Below are 24,337 nucleotides of genomic sequence, written 5' to 3' on the forward strand. Positions count from 1 at the left end.
GCAGTTCTATAGTGAAATAGTTAGATTTGAAGTTGTGTTTGAGAATGAAATGTAAAAGAAATCTGTAATATTTAATTCATATAAATAATAATGGGACTGATGGCCCTCGATCTCTCTCTCTCTCTCTCTCTCCTATCCTTCAGATTGATGTCTAATTTGGTGATGGTATAATTATTGCTAATGCTGTGTGTTTCCCATCTGATTAGGGAATGGCTTTCTGCCTGCCCTTCTCCCCTAGCCTATGTATTAAGGTAAGCAGCTCTCTCTGACACCAGCCAATATGTTTCATAACCACACACACACACACACACACACACACACACACACACCACTACTGATGACTGACATTGTCAGTATTTGTGTATCTAGATTTTTTTTAACCAGTGTGTGGACTCTCCTGTGTTGCAAGCGCTTAAGCTAGACTGTAACAGACTGGGTTAGTGGGATACAATAAAATTGGCCTATTTTAGAACATTGATATTCTTAAGCTACAAGGCAGAGGGACATGGGGAGCAACAGTAGACATTCAAATGCAATTTATAAATGTTCATGATGGCAGTCTGGCACTAGATGGCACTAAAAATGTACATTGTAGTTGACTACTACTAACACGCGGGCTTCTAGCAGAAAGGAGAAAGGTGACTGGTCCAAGTAAAAAGGATGGGTTTCAAGTCCATGAGGTGAACACCCCACAAGTGTCAATGTCAACGCACACTGGCACATCGTTTCTTGCCTTGTCTACAGAGTGTTGTCATCGATTGAGAGGTGAGCATACACCTTTTTATACATAGTATGTGATGTGTGTGTGTGTGTGTGTGTGTGTGTGTGTGAGAGTGTGTGTATGTTTTGAGTGTCATATACTGTAGGCAGTGGTGAAAAGTAACTTAGTACTTAGTAGTACATTTACTTAAGTACTGTACCGACACTTCTGAGGTATTTGTACTTGAGTGTTTCCAATTTCCAATACTTTTACTTCTACTCCACTACATCTCAGAGCCAAATATGTGCTTTTACTCCACTATAATTAGCTGAAAACTTTAGTTTCAAGTTACTTTGGAGATTTTAATTTAGAATAGATAACATACCACTTCAACCCTACAGTATATACATTTCGGCCATTTGAAAATAGCAGATCTACAAGCTCATTGCAGTATTGAAACTTTTATTTAAGTAAAGAATGTGTGGCTTTTATTATGGACTGTTTGATACATACATATTTAATTCATACATTATTGTACAAATTTGATGACATGAATCATGAATAGGCTAGCGACACTCAAGTCATTTTTGTGTTTAGGTTTTGTGAAATCTGTAACACAAAGTAAGCTACAATGTTGCCTTTTCGTCAATATACAAATTATCTTTTACTTAAGTACATTTTGTATTCTGGACTTTTACTTCAAATGGAGTATTTCTGTATTGATACTTTTAGTTCAATGTGACTACTTTTTCCACCATTGTCTAATGCGAATAGTGACCCATATAATCTTTGCTTAGTACAGACAGAAGAGTTCTCCACCTCATGTCTGGCATTACCTTTGCACAAAAAAGCCACATTTCTCACATTCAAAAAGCCTACAATTACAATACCATGCATTGCATATGCAGGGTTAAAATCAATGATGTTTATAAAAAAATAATTAATAAAATAACGACGAGTCTCATCGTTCAATGCTAAACTTTATGAGATGTTGTATTAAACTATAAATCTAAATGACTAAAATGTATAGGTTAATACTACAATCTACCGTATGAAATAGGGTCTTGTTTCTAGTGAGCTGTTGCAGACCAGCTATCGTCTGAGTAGCTTAATTAGTTCCATCATATCTCAAGAGAATCTCTCAAACATAGCAAACTAAGTTCATGATGTTTATTGGACCCAATGTTAACAGCCTGTCACTATGCAATGTGCGAGTGAACAAAATTGATGGACAATGGCTACTAATATAAAACAAAATATAAATGAAACAAATCACAGTCTGGCCAACTGCAGGCATCATTACGGCAACATGCAAGACTTTGTTTAACCACATGAACCCTAGAGCCCCAAAAATAGCTTCACTTCTAGGGTCATTTTAACTACCTTCTACCTTGGCTTTTGTGTAGTTTTTTTTAAGTTGCTTGATTCAATATTTAAATGTGTGATGTTCATTATATCAGACATGCCCCCTTCCTATAAGCTCCTAAACTCAAATCTTTGCTTCCGGGGGTTCCCTAGAACTACATATTTTCAGATGGGGGTCCACAGCCAAATACAGATAATTCTGGTGGTCCTCCAAAAAAAGGAGCACCACTGACATAGAAACATAGGTTTTTCAGAAAACTGTTAGGATTTAGAAGCCATTTCTTTAGAATCGGTCTCAGGTCAAACACACCTCCCTGGCCCAAATACTTATCCTATTACTTATCCTTGTCCTGAACACACACACACACACACACACACACACACACACACACACACACACACTGTGTGTGTGTGTGTGTGTGTGTGTCCGCCCGCTCGCTCGCAGCCGGGCCAGGGGGGTAGAGGGGCTGCAGCCCTCAGATAGATGGAGGGCTCAAACGTTGTGTGGATATTTTTAGAAGGAGTTGGGGGGGCAAGAGAGATACGCAATTCTATATCTATGTATGGCAAAAAACATACGTTGCTGCTCCTTATCAGCACACAATATTCTATCTTTGTACCAACCTTGCAACAAATACTAAAAATATCATATTTTAGGGCTGGTGGCTGCTTCTGCCAGACCTGAATGGAGTTATGGGTGAACTTTAGAGAGACGTTAAAGAACCACCAAAGAAGAAATCAAATAATCACAGGACTTTCAGACCGTTTAAAGCCTTATTGTGCTGTAAGTGTAAGTGGGCAGCAAATGTTGGTTTAAAAGAAAATGTGGCCATGAAACTGTCAGTCAAACACATGGCATTTTAGTCTCAGAATGAATGTACCAAAATAAAACAGGTCTGATGGTCTATAGTTGAAGACTAAAGATTTTGTTATTTTGTTTCTATTCTTTTGCTCGTTATGAGCATGAAATTGGCTATTTTCACAATGTCTGCACATTTCTTAGGTAGTATTTGACAATATTACCTAGACAATAACAATATTACCATCATGTGGGGAAGGAATGAAGGACGGGATATCTGCACCTGCGCTGTCCCGCTGGCACACCTCTGAGTCTGTCTGTCTCTGTGGTTCTCTCCTGGGCACTTGAGCCTTGGAGTGATTGTCACATACAGTATAGAATGCTTTGACAAGACGGAAAGACACGATTAGAAATCTATGATTTGAAATGGAGCAATACCGTTTGTACTATATGACAGGGGTCTGATGGTGTTCCTGGCTCTGAATAAGCTACAATGTATTGAAAGGTGTGTGTGTGTGTGTGTGTGTGTGTGTGTGTGTGTGTGTGTGTGTGTGTGTGTGTGTGTGTGTGTGTGTGTGTGTGTGTGTGTGTGTGTGTGTGTTGCATGGAGTGTTGGTTGATGGGAGATGCTGTGGTCTTCTGGGTGTTAGTTTAGTATTGTTTTGTTTTGTTTGTTGTTGCTTTTCGCTATAATTGGTCAGTTATCAGTCCTTGTAATACTGTGTTGCTATGTGTTATCTTGGTAAGGAAATAATAAAGCATTAATCATAAAACAATTATAGATCAATGGTTCTCAAATTGCGGTTCCAGGGAGTCCCCCCCAGCAAAATTACAAATGTTTTGAGCTTGTAGATCGGGAATTTATTATTCTTTTTTTATCTTGAAATTAAATTGTATTTATTTATATATAGAAATTATTATTATTTCATTGTTTGTTTTGTTGTTATTTCACGTTTTTTTTATTTTTATAAAATATGTTTTTAAAATAAAGTTATAATATTTTTCTTGCGACCCCCAAAAATTACACTGTTTGTGAAACAGAGTAAGTGTAAATATAGTAAGACTTGGATGAGGCTGGCAGCAGTGATAATAACAGGATAACTATCAGAGCTGCTATCTATCAGTGGCAGAGAGGTGGAGTCTGTCTGTCTGTCTATTTTTATCATCTTTCCTTCCATCATTTTACACTGGAAACCTTGCCTCACTATTTTTGGGCACGGGCATTATAGGAGGCGGGGAAATCATTTTTAAAAATAGCTAAAATATCTGATATGCAAAAAAGGTAAGTATGAAATACAACTAAAGGTAGGCTACTGTAGCTAGGGTAACGGATTTTTTGGTGAAAACGAAACGTTTGTTCAGTAATAAGAGCAAAAAAGTTACATGAATCGAAAGGTTAATTTACCTTGAATTCTAGGGTTTGTGAGATTTATATAATTAGCATCTATTAGCATTTCTCATGAAATATTTGTGATAGAAATCCAAAAGGTTACAAAAGTGCTGCACAGACCATCTTAAAAAGCTAAATACACTACATAAGACCTAAAAACAGTGTTGATTTTGTCAACTAATTAAAACTATGACGGAAAATGTTCGTTGACTACCTTTTTTCACAGACGAAAACTAATTGGAAACAAAATGAAAGCTAAGCTATGATGATGACTAAAACTAAGACAAAATATATTGGCAATTTTGATAACAAATAAAAACTAGACTAAAATGTTAGGAAGGGACTAGTGGATAAAAGATCCATTTAAAGTAAAAGACACAAGTCATTTTACACTTGGTTGCATGCTGATCTACAAGATCAGCTTGTAGATCTGCTATTTTCAGCAATTGTCAAATTTGCCATTACAACGCCATCAAGGCCTGCCAAAATACATTTTAATCTACTTAATCAACTGTAGATTTAGTCAACGAATATCTTATGAGATAACTAAAACTAGACTAACACTAAATTATTCCAGGTGACTAAAACTCAATGAAAACTATTAAAAGAAAACAAAACAAAAATTGCTGTCAAAATCAACAGCCTAAAACACAGAAAAACAATAGCAAAAACACAGTAATATAAAAATAAATCGATAAACAACACAAGGAGACACATCACCATAGAATACAAGACGCAGCAGCGTCAACAGACAGTGAAACAATAGCAAAGAAGAGAAAGAACATCTGCACACTAGTTTCTAGAGCTCCGAGACGTACTATATTTAGAGGCAACAAATTGCAACGTTTCGACCTACAAGGTTTTTTCAGGCAAAATGATGAAAGGATTTTGCCTGATGAAGACCTTGTAGGTTGAAACGTTGCAAATTGTCAAATGTAACGAAACGTTACTAGTGTGCGGATGTTCTTTCTCTTCCTTGATGTTTGCCTTGATGCCTGACTTCCAGCACCTGGCCTAAATATAGGCACACAATCTTCTCTGGGAAGTGAAAGTGAAACAACAACACCACCGAACTCTCTGAAACGGGATCAAAAGCCAAGGTATAAAAGTGGGACTTTATAGTTTTACAGTTTTATCCGTGCTTATTTTGTGTGTTTTCTGGCTTCCACAGAGTGTGGTGAGATGGAGCAGCTGAACTATGCCAAGCAGCTCCTGGTGCAGTTGAACCAGCAGAGGTCTAAAGGCTATCTGTGTGATGTGATCATAGTGGTAGAGAACGCCTTGTTCCGAGCCCACAAGAACATCCTGTCAGCCAGCAGCAGCTACTTTAAATCCCTGCTTCTGCACGACAACCTCCTCAACCTGGACACAGAGATCATCAGCCCCTCTGTCTTTAAACAAGTGAGCAAGGATTTGATCGTTTCTCCAGCTCTCCTTGACTGGATCATACAGTGTTATACAAAAGCATCAAAAGTAGCATCAAAAATGTTTTCAGTTTGTAAATTTGCTACTTTTGAATTTGAATCTAGTTGAAAAGAAACTGTTTTGGACATGAGGTTTCCACCTAGTATCCACCCGACAGAGACAACATTGTCCTACGCATGGCACGTGACACATTGTTTGATTAATTTTTTTCAATTGTGATACATTTTCCCAAAATAACACTTTCTAATTAAATTGCAAAACTTATGCACTTCTCAGAAGGAAATGCAGGCATTGCATTAAATGGTAGCAAATAAAACCCTGCATTACTTTAATAACGGATTCAACAGCCATTCAATGACAGTGGACCTTACTCTCTGCCCTGACTCCTTAATCTCTTCATGTTTTCCAGGTGTTAGATTTCATCTACACGGGCAGCGTAGCCAGTCCCGACCACATCAGTGACCAAGGTGTTGCCGATCTCCTGACGGCTGCCTCCTACCTCCAGGTGTCACACCTAGCAGCCTTCTGCCACAGAAGACTCAGACCTTCAAGCTCCGGCAGGACTCCACCCTCCTCCTCCGACATTTTACAAGCCCCCAATGTGCATCTATCCCTCGGCCCCTATCCCTTCGCCAACCCCAGAGCCAACCACCACCACGGCCACCGTGCGGAGAGGAGAGTGGCAGCCCAGGAGGGACACCACCAGAGCAGAGACACGGCACAGGACGAGGGCTTCGGCTTGCGGTGGGCGTCACGCCATCCCTTTGCAGCGGTAAATATGATGGACAGCACTGTTGAGGTGATGCACGACCTGGGCTTGGACCTGACCAGGACGAGTCCAACAGGTAGGGCTGTTGTGTCACCATTATGAAATGTTACTCAACGATTCATTGTCGAACAGATTTTTTTGAAATGACATTTCCGTTCGTAAACAAAATATGTACAGGGCAAATATGACGCATAACTTACATCTTTTTATTAATTACTTTATATAAAAAAAGAAACATGAATAGTGGAAATAGCCGATCTACAAGCTCAAAATGTGCAACAATGTGACCCATTTTGAGCTTGTAGATCAGCTGTATCCACTATTTTTGAAAATGTTTCAACATGGTAACGATTATGACGATTATGCAAACAAATAATATATGATGTGTAGCTAGTTCAGGCAGACAACTCAAGAGAGCGCTCCCACCTGATCAGGCTCTATAGTCACATGCTTGCACTCTGAGATTGATCAGAGTTACTATTTTAACTTCTCTGCCTATACCTGCTCATTTCTGGCTTCTCTCCTGCTGTGCTGATGTGTGTTGCTGCTGCCTCCCTGCCTCGCCTGTTAACTTCTAGATCCATGTTCAATTGTGCTCAATAAATATTATATTCTAAGAATTCTCTGACTGAATTGCAATTATGTAATAATTGTGACATGCCTACCAACAGGCAGTGGTGCAGCTACAGAAGATGTGAGTTTTTTAAACGGTGTGGGACCATCTCGCCCTCCTGCCTCCAACACTCCTACCAACACCACCGGCTCGGCTTCACCCGACCGCAGGCGGCGGGAGAACTACGGGCAAAGATACGACCCGCTACGGTCGAAGACGACCACCGCGGAACGGCAGCAGAGAGCGGCCCATCGCAAGAGGCCCAGAGCCAGTTGCAGCGGCGGCGAGAGCTCGTTGCAGAGAGCGCTTCTCAACGGACACAGGAGGGGCCTGGAGGAGGAGGCCAGCGAAGATGATGGACTGTCCCTGGAGGAGAGAGCAGGAGATCTGGGCTTGGCTCAAGAGGAGGTGGTACCAGTGTTAATTTTGTTGACTATTAAGTTGACTAAGACTAAAAGACTAAGGTTTTAGATATTCAGTCGACTAAGACTGAATATCTTCAGATGACTAAATAGAACTAAAACTAAATGTTGTGTTATTATTCAAAAGACTAAACCAGAATTTGCTGTAAAAATTAACACTGCGTGGTACAACTTTTATTTTTATGTTCAAAAATATTTCAAAAATGATTTACTTGCAACATGGTGGTGAGCTTGTAGATTGACTTGAAATGTATGGCATACGGGCATACCTATCGCCCTTCCGGGGTGGTTGTGGTAGAAATGGAACTGTACAGAGAGGTACTCCAACTGCATGCATGGTAAAGAGCAACTTTATTTGAATAAGTGTTGTAGTCATCTGAGAAGTTTTAGTCGACTAAATGTCATAAGATTATAGTAGACTAAATCTAAGTCGATTTAGTTGACTAAAATGTATCTTGGAAGGCCTTGATGGTGTTGAAATGGCAGATTTTACACTGTTGCAAACGTTGCAACAGCCGAGCACAAGGGTACAGGGATGTAGGCAAGGAGCGGCTCGAACCTCTAGTTTTCTAAATAAACACAATTTAAAACTATTTCTGTCTATGTCTATGGGTTGTCACACAAGTACAACATTCCCTTCAATTGAAACCAAGTCCACATGGAAAACAAAAAGAAAATCACAGAACTTCTGCGGTTTTGAGAAAGTTTCAGGTTCTGGAAGCTTCCGGGTTAAACGTTTCTTTCAAGGCACTACTACTGTATGTTCTCCCTGCTCTCTGTTGATGTGTCCACTTGCCTCCCAGCAGGTCTCAGCTAATCAGACAGAGCCTTGCAGTGACATCATCAGCATCCAGAAGGAGAGTGAGGAGGTTGGGGCCACTACCTGCAGTTACCCCCGGTTCCCACCAGGGGGGGATGACTACACCGACGAGCCTCCCGTAGGTGACAACCTGTACATGTGCATCCCATGTGGACAAGGTTTCTCCAGCTCTGAACAGCTCAACGCTCACGTAGAGTCACACACTGCAGAGGAGCTCTACATTAACGTTGAGGTGGTGGAAGAAGAGAATGGTGAGTGTCTGAAACCTTGGAGGCCCTTCCTTTCTTGCATCTGACCCTTTATAAGCTGAGACCCCACCATGTGCACGCACACACAAACACATTTGTCAAACATGTTACCCACCGGTATACTTTTCATACCATGAAAATAGCAGATCTATAAGCTCACAAAGCGTCCCAATGCGTGAGCTTGTAGGTTAGCTATTTTAGCTAGTTCTGAAACTTCTTTTGGAATCTTGAAATATGTAGAATTTAACCGTCTCCGCCAGGCCGAAGGCTGAGACTATATCTGTCCCTATAGGCTCTGTCTGTGTGTCCGTCGGTCTGTGAACAGCTAATCTCTGGCACCATTGGCCTGATCGTTTGGCCCTGCATTTTCACATCGGCCTGTTATAGTGCCACCAGGAGGTCGATTTTAGCCCAACACATTTTTCGATATTAGTCCCACAGTTTTCACTTGATAATATAATTACCATAAAAAATGCAAGTTATGATTTTGTGCAGAGTGTATAAAATGTCATACTACTACCTCCAAATAGACACAACGTCCTCACAGCCTTCATGTGATATTTGGCGCCAGGCCGGGGGCCCAGCAGACCAGGCCGGGGGCCCAGCGGACCAGGCCGGGGGCCCAGCGGACTCCAGGTCACTAAACACCAGTGTAAAGGATGAGGAAGAGGTTGAAGACGAAGCTGCGGACCCCGCCGAGAACCAGCCGGAAGATCCCCCCAAAGAGGAAACGGCGGTGGAACGTTCTCACCCGCACCACCACCTCCTGCACCACCACGTCTGTTCCGTCTGCAACCAGCCCTGCGAGGATGCCGCCTCGCTGCGGCAGCACGAGAGGAGCCACCACTGGCTCGCCGACGCCACCGCCACCAGGGCCTCCTTCCCCTGCGCGCTCTGCGGGAAGCTCTTCACGCAGCGCGGCACCATGACGCGCCACATGCGCAGCCACCTGGGCCTCAAGCCCTTCGCCTGCCAGGAGTGCGGCATGCGCTTCACGCGCCAGTACCGCCTGACGGAGCATGCGCGCGTCCACTCGGGGGAGAAGCCCTACACGTGTCAGCTGTGCGGCGGGAAGTTCACGCAGCAGCGCAACCTCATCAGCCACCTGCGGATGCACACGCTGGCCTCTTGAACACCAATTAATACATCGACCTTTTTTGTGCCGAGGACCCCCAACATGTATATGTATTTGGCCGTGGACCCTCCCATCTGAAACTGTTTGGTGCCAGGGACCCCCAGCAACTTTATGCAAAAAAACGAAACACTAAAAATTATCATTATTCAAAAGTTTCTAAACTATTTTGATATTTTTCAAGCAACAAAAATAGCAGATTTACAAGCTTGCAGCGTGGCACGAAATTAAGCGCTATAAGCTTGTACATCTGCTATTTTTGAATAGAGTACCAAAGTCTTGACATCACTCCCTCTACCCCTGGGTCACGGAAGTATTTTCCTCATAGAAGTTCCTCATAGAGAAATCTTGGACCCGAGTCTGTTTGTTCTTGTTACCTCACATCACTATAACATATCTAAACATAAATGTAGTGATTGTTGTTGTTGCCATAAGCCTGGTCTGTGATTAATCACATTTGTCATGCCTATATACGTGCCTGTGTACAGTATATGCAAAGTTTACATCGTTTTTAATAAAATACATTATTGAAGCTCAGACTGAATTTAGCCAACCAAACAACCAAGCCAACAAAACCAATGAATGAAGCGCTATTTTACTATAGTATATGTCTTGTGAATTGTATTTTATATTTATATATTTTTTTTTTTACCTTTCATGAGAATCGTCATGAGACAGAATAAGACACTCTTTTCTGGACATTTCTACCTAATGGCCCCATTTTGAGATTATTATTATGTGAGTTTAGTGTTTGTGAGGTTAGGGTAGTAGTGCAATTGTCCTTCATTTAACACCTATCTTCTGAGTGCAGATCCTAGTCCAGTGTCAGCAATATATATTCAGTAAGCATTATGCTACAGATGTGTCAGGGCCCAGGGTTTATAAATATTAGGTTTAGGGTTAAAAACAGTTTAAATGTCCATCTGAGGCCTAGACTGGATCACGTGGGCCAGTTTGGAACAAACACCAGGCTTTCCTCTGAGGTGGAAAGTCTGGTGACGTGAGGTTAGGTGTTTGGGTGTTAGGTGTGGTGGGCTGTCGCTAGGCAGTCTGTCACAATGGGGACTGCCCATAAATCTGACATGACATCCCATTACTCCGAGTCTGACCTACTTGGCCGGTTAAGACTGAGGTTAGGGTTAGCGATCTACGTGGCCGGTTAAGACTGATGTTAGGGTTATCGACCTGCGTGGCCGGTTAAGAGAGAGGCGTGGCTGGTTAAGACTGAGGTTAGGGTTAGCAACTATACGTGGCTGGTTAAGACTGAGGTTAGGGTCAAACATTTAAACCTCATGAATATTTTACACTCATTACCTCTAATGTTTATTATTTTATGCTGTGCAATATAATTATTTGGATTCCACGCTGAATCCACATGCTCTGCTACGTGCACACAACACTATCAGCATGGCCATGGGCAGCATACACTATAATTAAATATTGTTTCATAGCAGTGCTGCCCACACTCACATTTCAAAGCTTTTTTGGAGCTGAAACACATGCCCCGCCCACCGCCCTGAATGCATGCCTCTGATGCATGCCGTGTTTGATTGATTGAAGTATAACAGTTTGCAGAATTACAGTACATTTCAATACAAAAACTGTCAACTGTGAGTGGACGACACCATAAAGTATTACACTTGTTTACAAGAGGGTCCACCATTTTCAATTCATCATAACATTTAGAGACATACAAATATACAGGTAAAAAGGGAAAACAATATACAGTGAGGGTTAGGTTTAGGGTTAGGCTGGGGGCCCTTGAGGTGATATTCCAGGGTGTTCCCAATCCCAGCAAAAGTAGTTAATATAGCACCTACAGCATAACCACTTTATCTTGGCATTCCCAAAATTGTAGATATCTGCATTTTTATTATTATTATTATTATTATTATTATTATTATTATTATTATTATTATTATCATTTTGATGTGTGTTTACTGTTGACAGTGTGTGTTTACTGTTGACAGTAAACACAGTACACTGGATGTAGTGTACTGTGTTTACTGTCAACAGTCAGGAGTCAACAAGTTGAGCTTTAGCGCCGCCCGCAGTCACATCGGCTACAAACCAACTGAGCCCCGCCCTCAGCGCCTTGAACATACCACCCCTGCTCTGCGTGCACACTCTACTGCCTGACTCCAGAGTCCACACTATCAGCATCTGGACGAGTGTGACGAGATCAGGGGGCTCTCCACTGTACACAAGTACACACAGGCTTCCATTCTTTATCAGTCTCTGAACAGTTAGTACCAAGTCCAATGTTCAACATCGCTGTGCCTTTGCGTGGTGTGGCAGTTAGCAGCGTTCTTTCTGCACTAAGCACCGGGCTGCATAGATGGTGGCTCTGATTCGCAGCGTCTGATGAAATAAATAGTAGTTGTATCTGATCGGGGTTAGGGTTAGCTCTACAGAGTCTACACTGCAGCCAAAATGTCTGGAAACCCTCTGTTCGTGAGTCCCTTCCACAGACCCCGGTGTCTGGCGGCTGCAGCCCCGGCAGGGAAAACCAAACTTACTCATCCTGGCAAAGCTATTTTGGCAGGTAAGTTTAGTAACTTTAGTTTAGCCTACTACAAAGTTATTTAACAGTCGTGACTCGTCACTGTTATTGTAATATCAACAGTGTGTAACGTAACATTGTTCACAAAGTAGTGCATTAGAAGATATTTCCAACAGTTTGAACCTTAGTATGAGATCTAATGTCTGACGTGTTCTGTACCGAACATAATATATTTAGGAGCTATTTCGTGCATTTCAGTGTACTGATCGGAGTCGTAATAAGGTTAGCTCTTTTGCTATCATTTGGTGCTGCATGCTGGCCGTTGGAACTTAAGGAAGAATTCAGCTGATCATTCTCGTCAGTCGGGATCTGACCGTTTTTATTATAACTAAATTAAACACCAGTGTACATTTATTTCTGATAAGAGAGTTAGCATAGTAAGCATACTCAACGGCGTGTGTATAAAAGGAAAGGGGTGTGCATGCCATGTTTGTGTCATCTTGGCACAGGAAGTTCAGGCTTGTACTGGCCTGAGGGGGTTCGATGCTTTTAAGATGGAATGGAACCTAAACCTCTCGTTATTTCATTTCATCATGTGCCCAGCAGCAGTTACTCTGTTTTATAGTTCATTCATTCATTCATTCATTCAGTCATTCATTCATTCATTCATTCATTCATTCATTCATTCATTCATTCATTCACTCACAGTTAGTTGGTGAGTACATGATGTACTGGGATATTTTCTACAATCTCTCTCTCTCTCTCTCTCTCTCTCTCTCTCTCTCTTACATGCATTTGCATAGGGAGTAGGCAACCTACATAGGCACGGGTGCCAACATTGGCACAGGGGAGGCAGGGTGATCCCTGGCACACTGGCATAATTGTGTGAGAGAGGATTTTTTGCTTTTAAAATTAATACAACAAAATGTTGTCAATTAAATCCCATCACATCTCTATGCAAATCACATCTTGCATAAATTGGACTGGGGAGGGTGTCTGGGAGATATAGGTGGGGTTATTGCTCTGAGTCTAATGATCAATGCCCTGATGGGAAAGAACACATTTCTAAGGTTGTTATGAATATGGACAATCAAAATCTGTTGGAAATATTTTAAGGCACACTGACAATCAAGAAAAAAATAAAAAATTAAAACATGGCACTTTATCCGACCCCTGCACAAGTGCTTCCATTTTTTGTCAGCACTTGAATTGAGCTAAGAACTTATGGTGCTTCTAGGATCAACAGGAACCAAAACCTGAAAAAAGAGGAGTGATCCGAGCACTCGAAAAATGACGAAGGAGAGAGCAATTAAGTACCTTGATTCTCCTCAGCCATTTTTCGAGTGCTCAGATCGCTCCTCTTTTTTCATCTTTCTTATTAAACCATTGAGCTAATGGAGCCTGCCTGCTTGCTCAGGGGATAAATTGAACAGGTCAGGTCAAACTTCGTGTCAGATCCTGTGTCTAGGTGAGACATGACCTTTTGACACAATCTGAATGTCTCAATAGAAGAGCAGGAAGACAACAACCCCAAACCAGTCGTGGATTTACTGTAGGCAAAGGCAGGCAGTTTTACTAGATACTTTGTAGATTTGGATTAACCTATTCAGCCCTATAGTAACTGTATACATTTTGGCCATTTGAAAATAGCAAAGCTCACAAGCTCACAATGTGTCACATGCGAGCTTGTAGATCTGCTATTTTCAAAATAGTTTTATACATTTAAAAACTTGTGAAATGGGTCATCCTGCATAATGAGTACTTTCGACTCTTGGTACTTTAAGTACATTTTCATGCCGATACTTTTACTCAAGTAAATTTGGAATTCCATTCTTTTATTTGTAACAGAGTATTTCTACATTGCAGGATTGATTATTTTACTTTCCAATACTGCTAATGACCCAGAAAGAGGATTGAGTACTTTTTTAGCTCAGTTCCATGAAGCACGATGACCAAGCACATTGCTCTGTCGACCTCGGCACAAGTCTGCGCGCGCACACACACACACACACACACACACACACACACACACACACACACACACACACACACACACACACTACAGAATGTTATATATTTAAGGTGGGAAGAGGTAGAAAAGAAAGTAGATCATTTGAACTGTTATTCCAAGTTTTATACTTGGTTGTGTGATCATTGTGGATCCACAGCATTGTGGATCTGTCGTTTTACGCCAGCATGCAACTAAGTAATATAAATTAGGCCTTGTTCTTCTTATAGTCCTTCTATAGGACAAGAAAACCCCATGAACTGAAATGAAAACAGCCCCCCCACACACACACACACACACACACACACACACACACACACACACAATGACACACAGTATTTATGGATTAAAGTTCTCAGTCACCACAACTGATTTCAGTCATTTGGATTCCATAGAAGCTAGAAGTCTTCTATGGAAGCATGTTGCACAGAGAAAATAGCTGAATTACAAACTCTCAATGCGTCTGCATTTGTTATTATTTTAAGATTAGAGCATTTGAAGTGGTCAAACTAGCAACATGTTTTCTGAAGCATCTTCCATAAAACCTTAATAGTCTCGGATATTTCATAAAAGCAAAGGTTAAAGCCTCAATCTGTGATTTCTTTACATGGTTTGTATGTAGAACATCAGGAACAAATTATTTCTAAAACATAAGTTTACATATTGTGTTCATTGTGATGCAATAGCATCTCTTCTCCAGTTAGGAATGAAGGTACTAGCTGGATGAAGGCTTGGGATTGCAGGTGATGACATGCTCATGTTTGTTTTTCTGGTTTTGCTTCATTTGGCTATAAAGACATCTTCTAACCAAAGGAATGCTGGGGTTTGGTGTCACCCTTCCAAACTGACCATGATGATCATCTCTTGGCAGCAAAAATGTTTTTGAAGAAGCTGTGTTTTGTTGAGTGGGTCTGTGACAAATAAAAAAAATGTTATGATGTTGTTAAGAAGGAATCCTAAAACATTGGCCTGACCCTGCATGCTGTGTGCAGACATGTGTTGGATTGCACTGCATGACAAAGGTCAAATCATATTTTCATTGAAACTAACAAACTATAGGATGCCAGGAGTTCAACAAATGAACCTGCCTGGCATCTGTCTACATAAGTTAACATAACTATCTAAATTTCATTTTATCCTTTGCATAAGATTGAATGGTTGTCAAGGCTACGGCAAGTGCTACCGTGCTACGGGCATACTGTAGTTATATTTTAACATCTTAGTTGAACTATAACTACAGTATAGATACCTAGGCAGTGTTTTGGAAGCTAACCTCCCCCTGGAGCTGGAACAGGACCTAGTCCTAGGGGGAGTATCATCATGTGGGCAGAATCACTCGCTCAGCAGCTAAGCCAATCGGCTGCTGCCATTCTGTTTGCAGTTGAACGCCAGATGTGTCAACCCACTGCCTCTTAAGGTGGAACGGAACAGTTCCATTATAGAAGAATGTGTACACCAAAAAACAAACAAACAAAAAGGATATTCATATGTGTAGTAAACATTTAATGCAATCCTCTCTGTGTGTGCGCAGAAAGAGAGAGACCAAGCTAATGGCACAGAGATTAAAACTGTTTTTGTGTAGTTGTATAGTGTAGTTATGGTAATTACCTACCAGTCTGTTAATGCAGATTATGCTCATTTTGCATTTGCCTGGGCATGTGAGGATTAACAGATTTGTTTTCTTTGCTGTGTTACTGACTATCTCACCATAATATGCTTGTATCATGTGTCCTGCTTGGTCTGTGATTGAGATTTGTATTATCTGCTGTGCTGTTCCAGGTGGGCTTGCAGGAGGCATAGAGATCTGCATTACTTTCCCCACTGAGTACGTCAAAACACAGCTGCAGCTGGACGAGAAGGCCAACCCTCCCAAATTTAAAGGCGTTGGTGAGTCTTTTGTCAACATCTGTTCTCTTAATAACAAAATCTTCTGCCCCCATTCTCTTCTACTAGTTTTATTAGTCAGAAATGTAAACAGAGGGGTCCCAGGTTCGATTCCCTCTGGGGACACTGCGGGTGTGTTCTCTCTTCCGCGTCATCAGTGCCGATACCCACCGTGGGGTTGGCTAAAGGGCCTTTCTGTGTGGAGTTTGCATGTTCTCCCCGTGTAGAAACGCTAATATGCTAACCGGGAGGTCACGATACATTTTTGAGCTAAGATCGTCCCTCACTTCTTCATTCCTGAAGAAGATCCCAGTGATCGAAACATTGAATTAATAAACCAAATGGAGCTGAGTTTTCCTTTACCAGTGTTGTGGACTCTATTTCTTTCTCCTGAATCACTAATATCCGCAGCTTGAATGAACCATTGTGCAGATGCATTGACCCACTTTCTAACTGTTATCTGTTAGCAGAGAGTTGCTGCACTTTGCTATGTCTGTCGGTCTGCCGCCCTGTCTGCTTTCATCTCTTTTTCTCATTTCTTTCCTTTATTTCTCCTTTGTCTTCTGCACTGTAACTGTTATTGTGCTTCCTTTGCTTGTTCTATGTAAAGCACATTGAATCTTGCTTCAAGATGATCCTTCAATGTTGTTGAAATGTGCTATACAAGTAAAACTGCCTAGCCTTGCCTTGCTCTCTCACCTTGACCTGTATCCCTCCTGTCTTACTTTCAGGTGACTGTGTGGGGCAGACAGTTAAGAGTCATGGGGTGGCGGGTCTGTACAGAGGCCTGAGCTCACTTGTGTATGGCTCCATACCAAAAGCAGCTGTCAGGTACCACACACACACACACACACGCGCACACACACACACACACACACACACACACACACACACACACACACACACACACACACACACACACACACACACACACACACACACACACACTAATCAGCAGCTGAGCAAAATTGTATAGCATTTTATACACTACTATTTAATTACTTATTAATCTTTGTTTGTTAGAACATGCCTAAATCAACCTTTAAATTCTAAGGTAATTGCTAAATATGTGCCATAATCTGATTAATCGTTTCGATAATCGCCTTATTAGTCAGTTATGGAAATAATCGTTAGTTGCAGCCTTAAAGGGACACTTCACCCTTTTTGCAAAAAAATATATGTTAATGACGTTTAGAAGCTTTAGATCACTTTCCTGGGGGTATTTATGTGTGTAATATGTGGTTTTAGATATTTTAGATTGTAGCAGTGAGCCTGTTGTCTCTGATGTCATGGACACTGGTCTCACTACCTTCCTGGACTACAATTCCCATAATTCTTTGGTGCACTGCTCCTCCTTGTGGATAGGGGGGAGAGCTGTCTTACTGAGACAACATGTAGTCCAGGAAGGAAGTGAGCCCAGTGTCCATGACATCAGAGACAACAGGCTCACTGCTACAATCTAAAATATCTAAAACCACATATTACACACATAAAGAACCCCAGGAAAGTGTTCTAAAGCTCCTAAATGTCATTAACATATATGTTTTTGCAAAAAGGGTGAAGTGTCCCTTTAACACTTACAAATACCTATTTCCATACCATACTATAACCGCTGGCTCGGTGTGTTGTCATTTTGAAATGTGTCTCCATGGTCTTCCATGTCTTCGTCAGGTTTGGAGTGTTTGAGTTCCTGGCTAATAAGATGCGTGATGAGAACGGTAATCTGAACAGCACCTCGGGGTTGCTCTGTGGTCTGGGGGCCGGCATGGCCGAGGCTGTGGTTGTGGTGTGTCCCATGGAAACGGTCAAGGTCAGCCCGCGTTCACACTAGTACACCCTTGCATTGCCATTAACATTATCGTTGCTGTCGAACAGAAACATTTCTTATCTCCACATTGTAACATGTTGTTTACTTCCGGTTTACGACCCGGGACCTTTTGGCCTTCAAAATAAGAGTATGTACTGCAAAGACCGTGGCAGAACGGAATAATTTATTAATGAATACATGGCAGTCAAAGTGTGTGTGTGTGTGTGTGTGTGCGTGTGTGTGTGTGCGTGCGTGTGTGCGTGTGTTGTTTGTTTTATTTTTTTAGGTCAAATTCATCCATGACCAAACATCAGCAAACCCAAAGTACAAGGGGTTCTTCCATGGGGTGAAGGAGATTATTAGAACTCAGGGTAAGACTCTCAGGTTGTGCATGTTGGCTGTTCATTTACTGTAACCCAGCACATGTTACGATTTAATATTTATCTCACATTGGCTCCCATAATAGATGTTTTAGTCTTTTTAGATCAGATCTATTCTACACCACACACATTTGAACACTTATCGTTTGTGATTCCTACTGACTCACCTGCCAGTGACGACGCAACAATAGGACGCCTAGCTATTGCTTTCGGGGGAGGGCTAGTGTTACTTTCGGTCTAATAAAGCTGTTATCTTATTTTGTATCTGTTTTCTGTAAAGTGACATTGTGTATCTAGAAAAACTTTATATACATTGTAATGTATTATTGTAATGATTACATTGTTTAACTGCTGTCCTCAGGGCTGAAGGGGACGTACCAGGGACTGACAGCCACAGTCCTGAAGCAGGGCTCAAACCAGGCCATCCGCTTCTATGTCATGACTGGATTGAGGAACTGGTACAAAGGTGTGTGTGTGTGGGGGGGGGTTATACTACAGTACAGGGGTCTTCAATAGGGGGTCCTCAGAGTTACTTGCTATTTTTGGCAAAGAGGTTTTGTGTAGAGGGGGAAAAAGAGCAGAACCATGTATTGAGGGTTTATGTGGTTAAATGTCTGACAATACACATTAACATCAAGTCCAACACAAAACATAGATTTTTCACAACAGTGATGATAGTGCTGCAAAACAAGCCTGAAGCTATCTATGAAAAAGTTTAATCTGCAACACAACTTTATACGATATATAATGGGAGGTCCCTGCTTCATCTCTCTCTCAGCTAAGGGGTCCTTGACCTGAAAAACCTTGAAGACTAGTATAGTATGTTCAACACATTCATGTTCAACTCAATAACATAGCTTTCTTTATGTGTGAATCATCTAGGAGACGATCCTAACAAGGCTCCCAATATGTTGATAACTGGACTGTTTGGAGCTACTGCTGGAGCTGTCAGTGTGTTTGGAAACACTCCCTTGGATGTTGTAAAGACTAGGATGCAGGTACAGTATGACACTAACTTCTGAGCCACAGCTGACATATCATAATTAATAATAATCATGATTGACTATCAGGATACCAAAAGGGGAGGTAAACGTTTGTATCTGTTGATGACATGTATTTATTATGACTAATTATTGACAATTGGCTCGTGTTCGGAGGAGGGAAGTTGGGCGGGGAGGATGATATTTGTCACTATACACATACTATTACGGGCTGGGTGTTTGTGTGTGTGGAGGGGTTGTACCTGTCAGTGGGGAGTGTTGGGGCAGGAGGGTGCTTCCTGCTAGCAGGTGAGCCAATAGGATAAGACAGCAGTGACAACAAACATAAATGTGTGTGGGGAGGAATCAATTGGCATAATAAATAATACAATTGGGGAGAAAAGGGGTAAAAGCCTACACAAAAGTAGTAGTACAGTAGTAGTAAAAACGATGTTATGAAAATGCTTAAAAAGTTAATTTGTTATTCAACAGGGTCTTGAAGCTCACAAGTACAAAAGCACGCTGGACTGTGCCACGCAGATCATGAAGCATGAAGGACCTGCTGCGTAAGTTCTTATGCGATATGCATCGTGTTTGGAGGTAGTAGTAGTTCTCATGCGATATGCATCGTGTTTGGAGGTAGTAGTAGTTCTCATGCGATATGCATCGTGTTTGGAGGTAGTAGTAGTAGTGCATTCAGAAACGACAACACACAATTGAAGTGTCAGGAATGGACAAATGCTACATTATCCCATTTAGACCTGAGGCCAAAACGTCAAATACAAAATAATGATGTTGCTATATAGTATCGTCTCTGTCGGGGGGGAACCTCATGTCCAAAGCTGTAATACTTTTCAGGATTCAAATTTAAAAATAGCAAAAGTAGTAGTAGTATCTACAAGCTCAAAACTCATCGCGGCGAGTTTCGAGCTTGTGGATCTGCTACAATAATTTAGACTACGGAGATGAGAGGTTTCTACCCGACAGCAACGATGGATTGCAACAACTAAAGTTGCCAGCTTAGAGGCGTTCCCAGCTTCAACAACATAGTCTGTACACTAGGTGTAACAGGTCTAAATGGGTTGTCGATATCCCATGAATGGAATGGACAAATGCTACAGTATGTCAGTATCCCCAACGGACATAAACTCTCTCTTCCTTCCTCTGTCCCATGCAGCTTCTACAAAGGAACCGTACCTCGACTGGGTCGTGTGTGTTTGGATGTGGCCATCGTCTTCATTATTTATGAGGAAGTAGTGAAGATCCTCAACAAGGTCTGGAAGACAGATTGAAGTGGACCCCCCACACACACACCCACCCCTACCCAGTGATGAGTACACAAGCAGGACAAGCTAAGGACCTCCAAACCTGTCACCTCCTCAACAACGCTACTCTTTAGGTTGTAATATCTACCTCCATAACAACTAACGTTTAAAGTGATTAATTTGCTGTAGCCAGACACTTTTAAGTCTAATCGAAGTCTGTGGAATAGGTAAATGGCCGCCAATTGCAACGTTAATTGTTTACACCTACCCTCTCATCTTTAATTTCTAATCAGAGGACGTTCTTTTAGAGCTCAGGGAAGGGGTCAAGGGGATGAATGATTTGTTTTGGTCTAGACCTGAGAATGTGACCACAGCCTTCTACAGACTTTGATCTCATGTTGTACATATTTAATAATAATAATAATAATCCATAATTCAACAGTTCCAACTTAATGTGAGGTACAGTAGCTAATACTTGAAATGAGAGAAGAAATGAGTCAACAAACTAATTATTTTATGGACCATGCAAGTAGTGGATTCATAAAACAAAGAAATTATAGGCTATCGATGCTAATAGAAGTATGATTGTTGGTTGATTTCAATCAACATGCAATTAAAACCTAAATGCCTTAAACATTCATGTTCACATTCACAAAGCATTTATTAAGATTGTATTTTGAATAGAGATTCTATATTCAAGGATTTGTCAAGCAAATCGACATAATTTAGATTGTAGAAATGCTATCAGGTGATTACATTTTCCAGTCGCAGAAATGTATTAAAACCTGATTTATATACTTGGTTGTGCGCAGGTGTCGCTCACTGAAAATCGCTCACAATTAGGGATGGGAACCTTTTTATTAGTGTTTAAACGGTTTCCGGTTCCTTAACAATTGTTTCCAAATGGACCCTTACAGGTCTAACTCTGAGAGTATACAAATGGAACCAAATGGACCCTTACAGGTCTGTAACTCTGAGAGTATACAAATGGAACCAAATGGACCACTACGGTTGTAGTTGTACACTCTCAAGAGTTATTTTGGTCGTTAAAATTAAAAGTTTGAGAACTTGGTACACTGGTATAGTAATTGTATGTAGAGCAGACATGAAGTCCACATGCCAGCTCTGACAGTGGGATCAAAACGGTTCTGGAAATGGTTCCAAAATGTGATGGAACTGATTCCTGGTTTCTTCAATGGTGGATCCGGTTTCTCCGATTCCGGATCCCTACCCAACTCACAATGTTCCGCAGCTCATTGTGAGCTTGTAGATCTCTTATACAAGTGCCTACTGTATGTATTTGTATGATTCATTTACAAAGACTTCTATAGATCAAATATGGTAATTATTGTTGAATGTACACTGTTCAAGGTATACACAATTATATAGCACCTTCAGATTGTTTAATGCAAGACAGAATCTGCAGTATTTCTGATTATTTTTTACTGTATAATTAACATTTTCATGTGGTTTCTGCTTTGTAATTCCTTTCTATGCCTTAAAGAAATGCCAAGGAATGGTGCTTTTATTTTCTTCTCATGCCATGTTAAAGGTTTATAATACAGATTTCCAAATATTTGTTTGGGAAAAAATGTTTTAAGCAAAGCAATGCCTTTATTCTGTTAATTTGAATGATGGTTGACTACTTTTAATTGCCTTCTCTTTAAATTTCCATTCCAGGATTGCGTCTTGTTAAAAAGAAAAAGGGCAATATAATGATGATTTGCCAAAAAATAAATAAATAAATGCTTGTCCAAGAATGTTCTATTGATGCCAATAGCTGAATGTGCAACAAACCTAGCTTGGTCATCACACTGTGGATGTTATGTGCCTTCTGTAGCCTTGCTCCAGTTAGCAGACAACAGTACTATAGTCTGACAGTATGGTGTCACTAATACTGTATAACACTCTAATAAAACATGGACGTTGACCTTAAAATGTATTATTATTATTTGTATTACATGTAAAGCATAAGGGTAATCGTCCGGTTTGTGCACCAGAAGGATAAACACAATTCATGCATTCTCATCAGTTTGGACTTTTTTGAAACTTGCCAAATGTCAAATGATCTATTGTTAACACAAAAATCAGCACATGGCACGGGACATAATGCACCCAATCCTGGCTTAGACTGGGGACAGGGGGAGTAGACAGTAAATTCTACATGAAGGCTGAAAAGAGCTATCCATGGTGCTGAACACACCCTGACTTGAGCTTTCCACGGTCACGCAACACCTGACCAGAAGAGCTATCCATGGTGCTCAAAGTGGTGTCTTGATTACCTTGATGTTGTGGTCGACAAGTTGTCACTTGTCTCCATACTTACCCCGGGCAACTGCTTGTACCAAATATGACCACTCAAAATATATTTATCTACCGGCATATTCATAGGTTTATTAGGCTATTAACATTAATTAACAAGATTTGCCTAAAACAAAAACAAGTTGGTTACCTTTAAATACAAAGCATGCCGTTTTTGTAGAGATACATGAAACAGCCACACGATGGCAGTGTTCTACCTTGAAATACAAATTGTGAGAAAACGTCTTTCAAAAGGACATTAATTGACAAATCAATCAGTCAATATTGAGACTGATTGTGTGACTGGGCCATTGATATGCATCTAGGCTCATTCCTATGTTAATGTTTAATTCACGCTGGTGTGACACTCGGCACACTCGGCACGCCTTTGTAAACGTTGTTCCTGTTCGAAATTAAGGTTTTTTTGTAATCGAATCGATGCATGTGCGTGGTCCTAAAACACATGGGGTGACGGCATGGTATTGCACGTGCAATGACCTGCATTACTGATTGTGGTACTGCTACTACTTCTTTCTTCCACAGTGAGGTGATGATAATCTATGAGCCATGATTCCACCCATATGTCTATGATTCCACCCTCCTCCTCCACACTGTTGTTTGACCCTCGGTGCTCGCCGTACGCATAGTTGTTGATGTCAGCTAGCAGGTCTGTGTCCTGTCAAGTCCTCTCCTGTCTGTCCTCAATGACTGAACCAGATAACCATGCTAACGTCCTGTTTAGCGTAGCAGTAGTATAGCATCTTAAACGTTTCATAAACATGTCGTCTTTTAACGGAGGGGCGTCGAGAGGGTTCTATTTCAACACCGTGCTGTCTCTGGCTCGCTCCCTGGCAGCGCACCGGCCCGCGCCCATACACAAGGTGAGTGAGCCCAACATACAACTATAGCTACTACTACTAGCTTGACCTGAAAATAGACGATCTACAAGCTCAGTAGCTCACTGCCCTGGCACTGCGCGTGAGCTTGTAGATCGGCTACTTAAGCGAAGCGGCGAAGTAAGTAACGCTCGAGTGGATTAGACAACTCATTGAAACATGGACATCAATATATAATTGTATTAATTAAAGTGTTTAGTTTTATATTTATATAGTTTGTCAGTATTAGCCTATAGTTAAGTAATTACAAATTTGTTGGTGGTTTTTGTGTGAAATTAAAATTATATTGCATATTTTGCAACTTTAACCATTGTCTGTTTAGACTGGAGGAGCCCTCACACTTGTATTTAGTGTCTGGTCTGCATACCAGTAATTATTATGTCTTATGAGTCTTAGTGCTTTTTCAAGTTTTATCCTCTTAGCAGATTTTGTATTGACCTGTATTTTTCGTTGAACTGTCTGTACCCATTCTACAAACTGGCAATACATTTTTCAATCAATCGATCGTACTACTCAAACACGTCCTCAAATCAATATCTTACATGGCAGTAGCCTACAATATATGAATGAAACTAGTATAAAGTCGGGTGTCAACAAGCGGCTCGGCTGTAAGTTGTAACCCAGTGCAAT

General features: G+C 41.1%; 3 protein-coding genes across 5 annotated transcripts in view; all 3 read left to right on the top strand.

The window, feature by feature from the left end:
- Nucleotides 1–5,436: 5,436 nt before the first annotated feature.
- On the top strand, nucleotides 5,437–9,768 carry hic2 (hypermethylated in cancer 2; the record flags this gene model as incomplete). Its single annotated transcript, XM_080755617.1, has 6 exons — nucleotides 5,437–5,655; nucleotides 6,089–6,524; nucleotides 7,120–7,472; nucleotides 8,137–8,554; nucleotides 9,082–9,105; nucleotides 9,136–9,768. The coding sequence occupies 6 exons, from the start codon at nucleotides 5,437–5,439 to the stop codon at nucleotides 9,681–9,683; spliced, it is 1,998 nt and encodes a 665-aa protein (XP_080611743.1). The 3' UTR covers nucleotides 9,684–9,768.
- A 2,062-nt stretch (nucleotides 9,769–11,830) lies between these two features.
- On the top strand, nucleotides 11,831–22,419 carry slc25a1b (slc25a1 solute carrier family 25 member 1b). Of its 2 annotated transcripts, XR_013963438.1 has the most exons (10): nucleotides 11,831–12,228; nucleotides 15,974–16,081; nucleotides 16,810–16,909; nucleotides 17,750–17,888; nucleotides 18,172–18,256; nucleotides 18,627–18,731; nucleotides 19,148–19,263; nucleotides 19,738–19,811; nucleotides 20,423–21,391; nucleotides 21,474–22,419. XR_013963438.1 is itself a non-coding variant. In XM_080755908.1 (9 exons), the coding sequence occupies exons 1-9, from the start codon at nucleotides 12,117–12,119 to the stop codon at nucleotides 20,535–20,537; spliced, it is 954 nt and encodes a 317-aa protein (XP_080612034.1). In that variant the 5' UTR covers nucleotides 11,831–12,116; the 3' UTR covers nucleotides 20,538–22,419. The 2 variants fall into 2 exon arrangements, 1 of the variants encoding a protein (XP_080612034.1); XM_080755908.1 differs by having other exon boundaries at nucleotides 20,423–22,419.
- A 1,078-nt stretch (nucleotides 22,420–23,497) lies between these two features.
- pi4kaa (phosphatidylinositol 4-kinase, catalytic, alpha a) overlaps nucleotides 23,498–24,337 on the top strand; it is a 54,751-nt gene continuing 53,911 nt past the window's right edge. For both annotated transcript variants that reach the window (XM_080755893.1, XM_080755894.1), the window contains exon 1: nucleotides 23,498–23,692. In XM_080755893.1, the coding sequence (XP_080612019.1) occupies nucleotides 23,591–23,692 (102 nt within the window). In that variant the 5' untranslated portion in view covers nucleotides 23,498–23,590. The remainder of the gene's footprint in view (nucleotides 23,693–24,337) is intronic.

Source organism: Protomyctophum bolini (assembly GCF_963924005.1).
Source record: "Protomyctophum bolini genome assembly, chromosome: 22".
NCBI classification, from domain to species: Eukaryota; Metazoa; Chordata; class Actinopteri; order Myctophiformes; family Myctophidae; genus Protomyctophum; species Protomyctophum bolini.